This window comes from Macrobrachium rosenbergii, chromosome 31, assembly GCF_040412425.1.
Source record: "Macrobrachium rosenbergii isolate ZJJX-2024 chromosome 31, ASM4041242v1, whole genome shotgun sequence".
Taxonomy (NCBI): Eukaryota; Metazoa; Arthropoda; class Malacostraca; order Decapoda; family Palaemonidae; genus Macrobrachium; species Macrobrachium rosenbergii.
This window is the reverse complement of record NC_089771.1, coordinates 29,248,783-29,263,997: the sequence shown is the minus strand read 5'-3', so window position 1 is coordinate 29,263,997 and position 15,215 is coordinate 29,248,783. Positions and strand designations below refer to the sequence as shown.

The window sequence follows — 15,215 nt, the reverse complement described above, 5'->3', positions numbered from 1 at the left end:
GTATCCATGACTGACTCAAGTAAAGATTAAAGAGAAAGTCTAGATAGGGGTAAAAAAAAAGGGGGCCCCCGCCTTTCCCCCGATGAAAGTATTCATTCTCGAAGCATCGTTGAAGAGAGAGAGAGAGCAGTTAATGGCTGAACTCTCCCTTGAGTTCCCCATTTTCAGTAACCAATTTTAGGAGGATATGCCTGGAGCAAATGAGTCAACATTCAAATCGCTTGCGGAATTTTCTGCAGACACTGGATGCCTAGATAAGAGACGAGGCGCCGCTGCCAGACTGCCGACACTGCCAGAGGTATGATGGAATGACGAAATACTGTACAAACCGTTCATGGCGGGGATCCCAGAAACCTGTCCGACCAATTTTCATCATTTTAAATGGGGTGTTCAGGTTTTTGCAGTGACTGAATATATATATATATATATATATATATATATATATATATATATATATATATATATATATATATATTGCTGTGCAGGGCTTTGTTTATTTAGTATAGTCCCTTGTCAGTAACACATCCATCAGTCCTCGTTTGTTTCAAATTTCCGTTTGTGTGTCAAGCGTTGTCTGAGTGTCAACCTACGCGACAGATGTTATATATATGACCTGCGGATTGCAATATCATTCACTGATTCTAACTCGTGAAGACCGTTCTTCAGTTTGATTATTGGGTCGGTTCGTAAGCAGACTATACCGTGATGGCTAAAACCACTGGAATGGGCAAGACGGACCGAGGTGCTGAAAATAAATCACAATTAAGGGTGATGCTAATTAAGGGTGAGGTGTTTTGAAAGCTGCTGCCTTGTCGGTGGTCGGTTTAAGAGGCATACTCGACATCCATGTCCCTGTATTCCTCGGGGATCTGGTCCTTGGAGGGCGGCGGGTGCTTCTTCTTGTCAGGCAGGTCGTAGACGGCCGGCCCGGGCGTCTTGTCTCTGCAAGAGAAAGCACAGCGAAGTGGAGACAGAGGTCGCAAGTGTCAAGAAATAAGTTGGTGAATGAAGGACGTTGCTCTGTTGCTGTTCTAATCGTCGCTGACTTTGACTGTCAGAATTTTTCATAATTATGTGAAGAGTCAGAACAAGGACTCCCCTCAGAAGGGTATATAGTGCCGTCAGACTAAAGGTTCCTTGTAGCGTCTCTGTGACCCCTAGCTGCAATCCCTTTCGTTCCTTTTACTGTACCTCCATTCATATTGTCTTTCTTCCGTCTTGCTATTCACCCTCTCCTAACAATTATGGCATAGTGCAGCTGCTGTGAGGTTTTCCCTCTGTTACACCTTTCAAACCTATACACTCAATTTCCCTTCCAACGCTGAATGACCTCATAGGTCCCAGCGCTTGGCCTTTGGCCTAAATTCTGTGCTCTTTTCTATTCCCTATAATTATATGAAGAGTCGGGACAAGAACCTGTAAAAATGAATGGCGCTCCCAAACTGCGTGTTTCTCAAAATATATATTCTCAAAAAAATTTTTTCTAAGAATCTCGAGGTCTGTAGAGAGCACACTTAAAACACGAACGTTACGGGGCAAGCAAGCAATGGCACCTGGTGACATTCTCTGGTTATCACCAGGTGTCATTGTTTACCCTGTAATATTCCTGTTCTAAGTTTGCTTTCCACAGACCTCGAGATTTGAAAAAAAAAAAATAATAATAATAATATAATAATAATAATGTTGATGGTCGGTAGACTACAACGAAACAAGACACGTCACTCACTCGTCGTCATCATCATCGTCGTCGTCGCTGTCATCAGCTCTGACGACTTCTTGAATCTCGGGGTCTTTCTTCCGCCCACAGCAGCCACAGCATCCGCCATTCTTCTGGTCCTTCTTGTTTCCGCAGCAGTCGCCGTCATGGCGACAGTACCACACCACGACGGCGAGGATCAGAATCAACACGGCGAGTGTGCCCCAGAGTTGGACCTGCGGAGGTCAGGGAATGAAGAAATTGTAGAAGAAATTCAGGGGGGAAATTGAGGAATGGAATTGAGGGGTGAAATTGAGGAAGAAATTGAGGGGTGAAATTGAGGAGAAATGAGGGGTGGGGGTGAGGCCCAGGGGGTGAAGGGGTAAATTGAGGAAGAAACTGAGGGGGGGGGGAAATTGAGGGAAGAAACTGAGGGTTGAAATTGAGGAAGAAATTGAAGGGATAAATTGAGGAAGAAATTGAGGCAGAAATTGAAGGGGTAAATTGAGGAAGAAATTGAAAGGGGTAAATTGAGGAAGAAACTGAGGGGGTAAATTGAGGAAGAAATTGAAAGGGGTAAATTGAGGAAGAAATTGAAAGGGGTAAATTGAGGAAGAAACAGGGGTGAAATTGAGGAAGAAATTGGTGGGGGGGGAATTGAGGAAGAAACTGAGGAAAAATTGCTAAGAAACTGAGAGGTAAATTGAGGAAGAAACTGAGGGAGTAAATTGAGGAAGAGAATTAAGGGGGTAAATTGAGGGGAAGAAACTGAGGGTGAAATTGAGGGAAGAAATTGAGAAATTGATGAAGAAATTGAGGGAAATTGAGGAAGAAACTGAAGGGTGAAAGGTGAGGAAAGAAATGGGGGCAGCGGGTGAGAAAGAAGCAGAAGGGTGAAATTGAGGAAGAAATGAGAGGGTGAGGAGAAACTGAAGGGTGAAATTGAGAAGAAATGGGGGGGGGGGAAATTGAGGAAGAAACTGAAGGGTGAAATTGAGGAAGAAATGGGGGGGGGAAATTGAGGAAGAAACTGAAGGGTGAAATTGAGGAAGAAATAAAGGGGAAATTGGATGGGGAAGGAAGGGGTGATCAGTTGAGCTGGGTTCTGTCAGCTTAAAGCTATTATTCCTAAACAAATAAAAATTCATAAAAAATAAAACTCCATAAAAAATAAAAATTCCTAAAAAATAAAAAAAAACTTCCTTAAAAAATAAAAATTCATGAAAAATTAAATCCCTACAAAAATTAAAACAATTTTCAAAAAAAAAGAAATGAAAAAGATTAAGCAGCAGCGTCTCTTCGGCCCCTAGCTGCAACCTATTTAATTAGTTTTACTGTACCTCCGTTCGTGTTCTCTTTCTTCCATCTTACTTTCCTTAACCCTCTCCTAACAACTGATTCATCGTGCAACTGCTTTGAGGTTTTCCTCCTGTTACGCCTTTCAGGCCTCCTTTACTCTCAGTTTCTCCTTTCAGTGCTAGTCCTTTGGCCTAAATTCTATTTTCTGTTCTGCTCTCTCTCTCTCTCTCTCTCTCTCTCTCTCTCTCTCTCTCTCTCTCTCTCTCTCTCTCTCTCTCTCAGTGCACAGCCTCTGGCCCAAATTCTATTTTCTGTTTCTGTTCTCTCTCTCTCTCTCTCTCTCTCTCTCTCTCTCTCTCTCTCTCTCTCTCTCTCTCTCTCTCTCACCTGTTCCATGGCAGCCTTCCCTTTGTCCTTCTCCCGGCAGCAAGAAGGCTTTCCTCCATCTTGACAGCATTTTTCGTTGTCTGCACATTTGTAGATGTTGTTAGGATCATCCTTCGGTCCTTTCAGGTCAGCGAAGCATTCATGCTTCCTTGAGGCTGCTATACAGAAAGAAATAAGGGATTATATATATATATATATATATATATATATATATATATATATATATATATATATATAAATATATATATATACATATATATATATATACTATATATATATATATATATATATATATATATATATATATATATATATATATATATATAATTTATAATATATATAGGGATATAATATTTCATATATACATAATTTACATATGATTATGTATGTTTGTATGCATGTATTTATATATATTATGTATATATGTGTGTGTTGTGCGTATACATATGTGTGTGTATGTGTATATGTATTATATATATATATATATATATATATATATATATATATATATATATATATATATATATATATATATATATATATATACATACACACACACACACACACACACTAGTAAAACTTTAACTATTAGGCTAACCTCATGCATTAATTGACTTTTCAGTCAAATCAGAACAAAAAACATATCTTTAATGGTAATTCTCAACTACAGGGTCTTGGGAGCACAAGAACCATACTCTAACATAGAAAAAAAAACTCACTGTAAGTGGGGAAGAAGCGCTATTTCCCAATGGCCTAATTTCATCTATATGATGATTTGATGAATTTCCTCGAATCGAAACTTGCCACAGTCATGTGCATCGTTGCGCAATAAGTGGAATGTGGCTGTGTTTATGAGAGAGCCCATTTTCAGCCACAGTATTATTTTATTGATTATGGCTACACTGTCTCGCTGCTTGTTCAAGGTCAATCAGTGGAAACGTTTTTAGGTTAATGTGCGTGAGGAAGTTCCGAGCATTTGTGGGTATAACAGATAGACTATGGGTTTTCATCGTCTCATTTCCCGGAAAAGTCACGTTCATATTGTTCACCCTGTCCAATATGCAAAATAACTGTGTCCAAAGTCTCTGTGAATGTGAAATAACTGATTGTCATAGCTTGATTAAGGCAGTCATGTGCTTCACTGTTACTGATGTTGAACCAGAAACCGCGTGTGAACGTCAACGTATGAATTGGTAACAAAAACTAAAAAAAAAAAACTTCTGATGAAATTTACTCCTTGAATTGAAGTACCTGTGAGCATTTTTGGTGAAAATCTCGGTAAAATGGTGACATTGCTCGCTGTCTGGTTTTTTGGATAAGTAAAATGGGAAATCCATAGGCAAGTGGACTCTGCGGAACCTCACATCACAATATCTTTAGCTTCTTGTAGAATTTTTATTTATGCGTTTATCTTTTGGACACACATTTCGTCAACCTGTATCTCCTAGCTGTGATTATAGTCTCTTTGCATTTACCTCAGGTCTCAGTCGTCTTACCTTGTCCAAAGACGGCACTGAGTATCAAGAGAAGTACGTAGGTTCCTTGTCTTGTGCAACTGGACTTAGAAATAACCCAGAACTGCGCCATTGAATGATCTCTTGCCCTTGGCGGTAGGCTGTGAAGGTAGGAGGCGGTCCTGGACCTGGAAGAGATGTATTTGTATGTATTAAATGTGAAGTAGAATAATGTATAAATTACTAGAAATATATTTAAGTTTGGAGCAGTCTATAGATGGTCCTCTCGTAACAGTGTGATTGTGACATCAACATTTCTTTTTCATCTGACTGGGGCAAACGTTTTTTTCTTTTGATAATCTTGCAAAGAGCACCAAGAAAGATGATGTTTTTATGTACATATTCCCTTACGCCATGAAGAAACGTTATCTGATGTCATTAGGATCTTTCACAGGGTCGAGAAAGTGACATGTTTTCTGAACTCGTTAGTTGGGGATCGAGCGTCCCCACACACATCCAGGACTTGGCAGGGTAATGCTTGTATTGTGAGGTTATCACTGATAAATTACTTCCCATTGCAATTGAGACCAGCAAGTTAAATCTTGGATTCCATTGTTCAAACATAAAGATTTTAGTAGGTGGCAGTTCGACAGAACCATAGCTGTTAACAAAACAACAGGGTGTACCCTCAAACCAAGAACATCCGGTCTCTTAAGATTTGAAAAAAGGTCGCATAGTACCAGCACCAGAGCATAGCCCTTGGTTTGAGTACATTCGTTACATGACCACCCCTCAGAATAATTTGGTTCCCTAGATGACCAAGATACCATAAATTGTGCTACAAATATTTCAGCCAATTGAGCGACTAAGCAAGACCTGATTGCAAGGGAAGGCTGTCCCTATGTCATTTGCCTTTGTACCCCTGGCATTTGTCTTTGTATCCCTCTATCATATGCCCATGTATCCCCCTGTCATTTGCTTTTGTATCCCACTGTCATTTGCCTTTGTATCCCCTGTCATGTGTCTTTTTATCCCCCTGTCATTTGCCTTTTTTATCTCCCTGTAATTTGCCTTTGTATCCCCCTGTCATATGTCTTTGTGTCCCCCTATCATATGCCCATATATCCCCCTGTCATTTGCCTTTATATCCCACTGTCATTTGTCTTTGTATCCCCTGTCATGTGTCTTTTATCCCCCTGTCATTTGCCTTTTTTATCTCCCTGTAATTTGCCTTTGTATCCCCTGTCATATGTCTTTGTGTCCCCCTGTCATTTGCCTTTGTATCCCCATATCATATGCCTTTGTATCCCATTGTCATTTGTCTTTGTATCGCACTGTCATATGTCTTTGTATCCCCCGTCATTTGCCTTTGTATCTCCCTGTCATTTGCCTTTGTAAACCTTGTGAAAACTCGACATGCTAAGTAGCAGACGACTTGTTACTTTTGGGAAATTGGTTGTGAAACCGAAGTTTTAAACACTGTGAAATCATTCAAGGCAAACATGAATGCCTGAGTATCATATGATGGAGGAAAGTTGGAGGAGTTTGCAGTAAATTGGCATAAGGCGGGGGGGATGCAGGCTTCCAGTAACCTTGTTTAATATTAAATTTAACACATAGCACACACAAACATTATAATGAGGAATGCGTCTCTTTGCTCTTTAAATAGACAGGAGACTGTTTAACAGAAAAAAAAAGGTTTATATCAGTTCTACAACAACTCGTTATGCGAAACGACTGGATGAGTATCAAATTTTTGCCAAAGTGATGTTAGCTTGCTCAAGAAGGTATGCAAGAGTCTTATACTCTTGATGACATTAAAATAATTTATCGACACAATCATTGAGGAACGCCAGACTCACAAACAGAAGTTCCCTGATACTCGGTGCTGTAGCACAGTACATTACATGTGTGACACTGTAATGCATCCTGTTCAGGGAAATATCCCAAGTCGTTGAGGATTTGAATGACAGAGCACCTGGCGGCTCCTTCGAGAACGGGCGGTCTGTTGGTCAGGCCACTTTTCTCCTCTGTGAGAAAGCTTACAAAGCCTTCAGTAACAACACCAATGATAATAATAATAATATAATCATAATATAATACTTTATTCCAGCTCAAGGCTATACAGTATACGCAGATCAAGACAGTACACTAAAGCATGCAATTAGACAAACAGAAGAGATTGAACAGCTAACAGTCAACATTGCAGCACAGTTACATGAAAATGGTAATGAAAACATCAAGTGCAATAATAATAATAATGTATATATACAGGCTACATAAAATTTGTGGTGATGGTTTAAGCTAACGATAATGATTAGGGTATACATAGTAAGGTATATACCTGTAACAACAATAAACTTCAGTCTCAGAACCCCAGGATTTACTTGGCCAGACTGCATACCTTGCATACCAGAAAATTTGACTTTTTTCCCGTTCACTCGAGGGTCCTATAGGTTTGATCCTCATGGAAGGTATACTATTACTTCTACTGCACACGCGTTGTGAGTTGATTCACTCCGAATGGGTATGTGGAATAAATTGCTATACCATTTGAGTCTCTGGTTAGTCTGGGAATTGGGCAAAAGACCCTCACATGCAAGGGAATGTTGCCTGGCCAAGTAGATCGCCAGTTCCTGTTACGTGGTTTTCGTAGCTCAGTTGGTCGTGCTTGTCCAGAGTCTACCCTAATGCGGGGTAGAAATGAATTTATCTCGCTCATGTGATTAATTGTTGATATCCGCCAATAATAATGGTAATTATAATAGCAATAGTGATATTAATCATAATGCTGGTTGTAAGAAACTCAATTCAATTAACAGAACAAAACCAACACAACAGGACAGGTATGTTCAACAGAAGCTGACCTTCAGTGAAGGTGAATAGTCAGGTGGACATTATATATAATAAGAATAAATGAAAATCAGAACATAGTAATATTTCTCAGTAGATAATACAGAAAGCAAAAGTGTTGGAGAAACACTGGAACTTTATCAACACTTCAGTCCACTCATAACACAGTGGAATCTTGACATCACGAAGCACTTTTCCTGTATTTAGATCCTCCTTCAACACTGTTCTAAAAGATTTGGACTAAAACATTCTACAGTTTCTTGATCTGATAGCGGAGTGATCACGATGTGTATTTGCAAGGTGCATTAGAATATCGCGATGGACATCGGTAATACGCCTGATGGACTCTTAGGCAAACTTTGATCAAAAGGAACACCCGTGACTCCATAGCAGTATGAGTGGAATAGCAGTATTTTGGTTTTTGGTGACAGAAGGCAATATACTTCTTGCCAACTGGACAAAACTTGTCAGTGTTCTCAATGTTCTGTCAGCAATATCGTTTAAGTCGCCAGTGATAATGTGGTCCACATACGGTAATACATGCCCCTAATGGTGATTTAGGGAGCAACAACATAACACTGACTCTGGGTTTGAATGTAAAGTTAAATTCACTCGCGCGCTAATGGAGAAAATCGCAGCAATTCAGTGGCGTAACAGGTCGTTTATTGCTCTACAGATCAGAGTGCATCCCGCTGCGGGTGAGTTCAGTTTGACGCTGAGAATGTGTTAAAAGAGATGTGGTGAGAGAATGATACTTGAAGTCCGACAAAGCGGCGGATGTTGTGCAAAAGAACCACTGCATGGAGAAGCAGCAGCAGTTTAATATGCTAATTACAGAGGCTTGACTGCGTCAGCGTATACAGATACTGGAGGGGTCAGTGAAAAGTAATAGTTCAGCCTTCTTTTTTTTTTACGGATTTGTGTGCTGGTATATTAAGTAGCTAGCTTTAAATTCAGACTAGTTGTCTGAAGTGTATGGAAAGGGAAGCAATTAAATTTTCTTTGATTATATTTCACACAAATATTTCTACACAAGTATAGAGCTGGACACCAGTACTGAAGGTATAGACTTCTTCTTACACACTTTTATCATCTCATTTTATCGTTTTCTAAGGTCGTGTCCCTCCTCCGCCTTTCTGATTAGCATGTGCTTCTTGCTAGCTTTGATACTACCAGGTTATACTAACATCCAAGTCGCTATTTGGTACACTCGTAAATGGAGGACAATTTCACTTGTAAGGGACAGGAAATGTTTTGGTCCAAAACTATGCCAAGTTCCACTTCATAGATGTCTTTGTCTGGCTGAGGTCGGCAAGTCATACCTGTCCATCGTGTGCTGTCACTAAATTCAATCCTTCCATCTACTACCAAAAAGTTGTGATCTCCACTCTGAGAGCGTGGGTAAATTTTAAATCTGACTGAATTGTGTTTGGATATTTGGTTGGCATCTAAACCATGCACCTTGATAACATGAAAATTGCCAAGGCTAATGATTGTGTTCTTGGTGATATTCTTGATCTTTAATATGACTGGTCTATCACACACACTGGCATTTTGATAGAGCATATAGTTTTCCCCAAATGTGATACTGTGATTATGGCCCTGTCTGTCTGTACTGGCAGGAGTGCTCCTTCGAGGAGTGGGGTTGTTAAATAAAGGAGTCGTAGAAGTGTAGCCTGGCCAGGCGGTGGTGTCTACCGACGAGCTATCAGTTTGTAGCACAGTGAAAGTTGTTCTTGACTGGATGGTGGTATCTGTTGAACAACTGGCAGTTTGCTCTGCAGTGACAGTCTTATACAGTGGTGTCGTAGCAGTTGGTCCTGACCAGCTGGTGGTATCTGTTGAACAATTGGAAGTTTGCTCTGCAGTGACAGTGTTATACAGTGGTGTTGTAGCAGTTGGTCCTGGCTGGATGGTGGTGCCGGGCGGAAATCTGTCAATTTGTTCAGTTTCGTCACCAAAGCCATACTTAGCTGGCAATATTACTATTATAATTATTATAAAAATTACTATTGCGAAGGGAACCATAGCGGGTATCCAATATCTTCTTACACATTCTGGCACCACAAAAGCCATATCTACAGTATATATATATATAGCCAGCAAGTAAGTAGTCCTGTCAATTCGCTGAATGCAGACGCAGATGGGACTGGCAAACGTGATGTTCCTTTGTACTGAAGATCACAGTCGCTGAATGCAGCAGCCCAGAGGCTCTTCTGGCAGGATCTGAAAACAAATAAAAAGTGGTAGTTTAGTTACAAAACCTCTCTTGACGAAGCATGACACTACAGCGTCAGGTTACTGACATTCACGCCATGGTTTTCGTATCAACAGCCAGTCAAGAAAGAGAAATACAAGAATACTGAGATACAGAAAGAATATCGACATTCAAAAAAATGCCATCTTCAAACTAAGTTGACATTGAAAGAGTATCAGTAAAATACTTTATTGCTGTCAAAATAGAATTGCCATTTTAATGCTGATATTGACCCATGAACACACTCATATTTATGGGCGAAACTTTTCGAGAGAGCAGTCTTGTCTGTCGTTGTTTCTAAACTAGGCAGCAGTTCGAATCCTGCCGGGGACGAAGCACTTACCCTTTGGGTGTTAGTTATTCCCCAAAGTATAGTGGACTGGATATGAAAGGATATTTGTCGCGTAATGTTTGTAAACATTAAGTCATGCCTGTACAAGTGACAATAAATTACACACAAGACATATATATATATATATATATATATATATATATATATATATATATATATATATATATATATATATATATATATATATATATATATATATATATATATATATATATATGTGTGTGTGTGTGTGTGTGTGTGTGTGTGTGTGTGTGTGTGTGTGTGTGTGTGTGTGTGTGTGTGTAAACAAACATCTTAAATAGTCTCCATTACTTCGAGAAAAAAATTGATTCAGTGAAGCACAAAAAATTCACCATCTGCCTTTATGACTTGAGAAAGCTACCATATTTTCACAATGATTAATTATGCATGCTTTCTATCACCGTTTGTAGTTCCCTTTTGATGCAGTCGATAATAAATGCGTTGTCTCAACTTGCCTAAAAGGACTTAATGGTAGCTTGAACACCTTTAAACTTTTTTTTTTTTTTTTTTTGTAGTTTGTTGCGTACGTTTCTATATCAGGGTTTCCCCGTAGAGAGCTGGTGCCGTCATTGCAACTCATGCGGTGCACTGTAGGCATTATACTTACGGTTCTTTGTAGCGTGCCTTCGGCCACTATAGCTGCAACCCCTTACGTTCCTTTTACTGTACCTCCTTTCATATTCTCTTTCTTCCATCTTACTTTTCACCCCCTCCTAATAATTGATTCACAGTGTAACGACTTAGAGGTTTTCCTCACGTTACACCTTTCAAACCTTTTACTGTCAATTTCCGTTTCAGTCAGTTCTGACAAATACGTCATTTGTTTCCGTTGGCGTAAATGGCCCTGCTTGTAATCATGCTGATGATGACGGTAAAATCTGTTTGTTTTCGAAAGAGGCTGCTTGCGCGCTCCTATATAGTCACCTCGTGACGTCACAGCAGAGATAAATCATTGCTGGACATCCGTTCTTTCTAGTTCGTTCACTTTCAAAATAAGGTGCTTCTTATATTTTATAATCGTCTTTCAGTATTTTCTCGTCAGTATCGTAGCTCTTTCTTTTTTTAATTTGCTTTCTTCTTATTAAAAACCATAGAAGATTATTAGTCAAAGCCATGATCCGTATTATTTTTCACCTTTGACACATTCTTTGTATACTGTGCGTTTATTGCCATCATATGTTTTATGTTTAGTATCACTATGACGTTTCTTTACACAATTTTTACACTTGATGATGTTGCTAGCACATTCATTTGATTTGTGATTTTCACCACATCTAGGGCAAGCTTGGTCATTTTTACAATTTGCTGCGCTGTGACCAAACTCCTGACGTTTGTAGCGTTGGCAGGGCATGTAACAGTCGAATACTTTGCAACGGCTTCACAGTGTACACAATTTGTCACCTCTATCGTACATAGCCTTTCGTATTTGTGGTGTGCATTTGATGATACAGTGTTTATATGTGTCATCTTTGGCTATCATATCTTTTACAATTTTCAGGTCGTCATTTTCAGAAATGAGGCTATGCCTATCCGTGGATTTTTCTTCACAATGTTATTGACAATGTCATCTTCAGTCTTCGGGACATAGACTGCTTTTATTTTTGGTTTTAAGTTTACCCTTCTCATTTACTGATATATTGTTGATATTCCGAATCTCCATTTTTGCCTTTTTCTAAGTTATTCCTGTCTGGAAATTTTCTTACAAATAAGGGTCCATCTCTTGTTCTTTTCACCTGTTCAACTAGCGCCGTTATTTTACTAATAATTTGTCGCTTTTCATTAGCTGCTACATGTGCTCTCTTCGTTTGTAGTTTGATCAGAAGCACTTTTTGTTGTCTTCAGTGATTCAGCATAAGTTTTGTTCGTGTTTGTCATGGTCTTGACATCTTTATCAACGTTATCAATTTTGTTTTGGATTTCATCTATGTTGATCATTATTTCAGTAGTTTTCTGAGCCGAACCCTGAATCAACTTTATTAATTTCTCTGTGTTTTCTTTTATTTCTTCGAGTTCATCTTCAATGAGTTTTTTTGTGTGTTCTTTGTTCAGGCCTCTTGCAGTTATTACAGGTGTACAATATGTTATCACTACGAAATATGGGTGTGTACACCTGACCTCTATGCCCGATCATTCATAGCAAGTTCCTTCCTCATCAACTCCCCCAGAGCAATGTCCGCATGTTGCTGACTCTCTCTCTCTCGATTCTGGTCGACTCACTCTTCCCTAGTATTTCATTTAGTGTTCCATCTTTACGTGCTGCTTCGTTAATTATGAGATAATGTTCGTATGATAGTTTGATCTTCCCTTTACTTCCTCTTTTTCCTTCCTCTTCCTCCCTCACATATTCACTTTGAACATCGCGCGAGTCAGGCACTTTTCACAGATCACTTCACAGACGCGTCCTACCCGCACGTTCTAACTCATCTTCCTGTCTTTTGACCTATTTCAATTTTAATCTGCGTATTTGCTCAAGTCCTGATATACCCTAAATGTACAAAACTGCGATGGCGACTTCAGACTGACAATTGCTTCTGCTTCTTGCTTCTCAGGCAATGAGTCTTGGGCTGGTTCAGATACACCTTCGAGATGACAAAGCAAGCAGCCTCTCAGGAATAATACACATCTTTATCAGGAGTATAGGCGACCCAAAGCAAGACGATACGTTTACAAATCTTCAGATTTATTCGGGAGAAGGACTGCATTACAGCCTTTTATAAATTGCGAGCAGACGATGGCAGCGCGATTGATTAGACTTCACGCTGTGTAGCTTGCTGTCGACTTGACTTTTCGCTCATTCATTCATCGGTTATTTAATCTCTTTGGTGGATCAGTTATGGTCTTGATAAACACTCAAATCAGACTTCGAAAAATACTCGGTGATTTACCTATCGCCCACCACCCCCAAAAGAAAAAAAAATGTAAGAACGTACCTAAGAATCGATTCGAGGTCTGGTTTATGGCTGGCGGGAGTATAGCGTGTTCAGCAAATGTTCGTATGTGACGTGGACTACTGTGCTGGTTGAATGTTCGTCCTAGACTGAGTGAGAACGCTGTGGGGGGCTGGAAGCTTCGTCTTATAAGTGATCACCAGGGACACCATGCATTTGCCAGCGTTTCGATGCTCATTCTGTTTTGCTAACCGTTTAATAATATCATAACTTTTTGTACAAGATACGGATTTCGTTAATGATATTGATAACTCAGGAATTTCCAAATGTTAACCATATTTCTGCATATGAAAAGTGTCATGCTTTTTAAGAAAATGCTCATAAAATAAATATTTTGGATTAAAACGTATTTGGCAACTGTACGGGCAACGGAAGTGTTGGCCAACTTGGCGGGCCTTTGGTCACAGGAGTGACGAGTCAGTGACGTAGACTCTAGACTTCACCATCTCCGTCACTCTGAAAGTCTCACCGTCATCGTCTCCGTCACTAACTCCTGTGATTTACTTGTCAAATAGTTTTAATCCAAGATCTGTATCATTTTATAAGCATTTTCTTAAAAAGCATGGCACTTTTCATATGCAGAACGTTGGGAAATAGGACATATACAGTCCGCTCTAGAATGTTCTGGAATGGTCTGGCGCCTTGCAGCTCTTAAATACATTTCCCATTCCTTTGCCGTAAACGTATGGATTTGTTTGCTCGGCATTGCTAAGTCCAACTACACCATTGTCCTTCGAGATATTACACAAATGAAATATTTAATATAATATGAATAATTACATTTATCCGTACTCAACAGTATATTTACAGTCTGTACAACATTTTTCACATAGACCTATATGTTTCTCATAGAGAAATAAAGATAAATAAATACGTAGACGAATAAACAAATGAACGTAGTGCATAGTCAAACCATTTAGTGCATAAAACTGTAAATATAGTAGGATTTAAAGACCCGTGCATCCCCCTTCCCACACTCCAACCCAAGTATGAACGCCTATCGTCAGTTAACATATACTGTAATCTCAGACAGAACTCTTAGACAGTGAACTACTGAACTCTGTATCTTTTCACAAATGTTTATTTCGTTCCGTTTAGGATTAAGTGACTCCCAGACTGGCTTGGCATATATAAGTCTTATTAAGTGATTCCTTGGCTTCGTATTACTGGCATCCCCTTTACTACAGTAGTTATATTTCTAAATGACCCCAAACACTTTCAATGGCATTTAAGTCAGGTGACTTTACTGGCCATTCGATTCTGAACCATTCTTTTACAGTTTGGGCATTATTATTATTATTATTATTATTATTATTATTATTATTATTATTATTATTATTAATGTTCAGAAGATGAACCCTATTCATATAGAACAAGCCCACCAAACGGGCCATCGATTTGAAATTCAAGCTTCCGAAGAGTATGGTATATAACCATTAGACAGAAGTAACAGGAGAAGAGATCACTTCTTAAAAAAAAGAAATGAAAGAAAATAACAAATGAATAAACAGACAGGAAATTCCACACATGGCCGATTGCATGAGATTCGAGACAGATTGTTGATGCCCAACGATTAACTGTAAATAATGTTTGTGTTGTCTAGTTATCGCAATGGTTAATGTTAAGGTTTACTGTGTGGTAGTTTGCTGGTTCGAGTGTACGCTCGGCCATAAGAATTGTTTACTTGGTGTTGGGTTGTTTTAGCTAATTTATGCATAGTTCTCGGTCACGTGACCTTTTTGGTAATCGGCAGTGTCTTCCTGTAAACAAATGAGGAAACTTATCAGTTTAAAAAGAGATTTCATACAGAACGGATATAACGAATATAACGAAAGTTTTGTATTTACTGAGGAATATTTGGACCGTTTGTTATAGGAACACAATTTAACTGAATCACATCACATCACTTCAAGTTACGCTACATACGTCAAGTCTACATGTATAAGCG

General features: G+C 39.1%; 1 protein-coding gene and 1 long non-coding RNA gene across 2 annotated transcripts; both read right to left on the bottom strand.

Moving 5' to 3' along the window:
- Positions 1-482: 482 nt before the first annotated feature.
- LOC136855263 (uncharacterized) lies at positions 483-3,520 on the bottom strand. The gene is made up of 3 exons (XM_067132163.1): positions 3,383-3,520; positions 1,727-1,932; positions 483-942 (listed from the first exon to the last, which is right to left on the bottom strand). The coding sequence occupies exons 1-3, from the start codon at positions 3,389-3,391 to the stop codon at positions 825-827; spliced, it is 333 nt and encodes a 110-aa protein (XP_066988264.1). The 5' UTR covers positions 3,392-3,520; the 3' UTR covers positions 483-824.
- Positions 3,521-6,924: 3,404 nt separating this feature from the next.
- LOC136855489 (uncharacterized) lies at positions 6,925-13,368 on the bottom strand. The gene is made up of 2 exons (XR_010858047.1): positions 13,250-13,368; positions 6,925-9,915 (listed from the first exon to the last, which is right to left on the bottom strand). It is a non-coding gene; the product is annotated as an uncharacterized lncRNA (long non-coding RNA).
- Between the last annotated feature and the right edge of the window lie 1,847 nt (positions 13,369-15,215).

What these genes read in the sequence shown, in the direction of transcription:
- LOC136855263 (XM_067132163.1), bottom strand. An exon ending in GACGATGATGATGACGACGA is followed by an intron (nt 943 to 1,726) that starts GTGAGTGACGTG and finishes TTTCTCTTGCAG; the next exon opens with AGACAAGACGCCCGGGCCGG.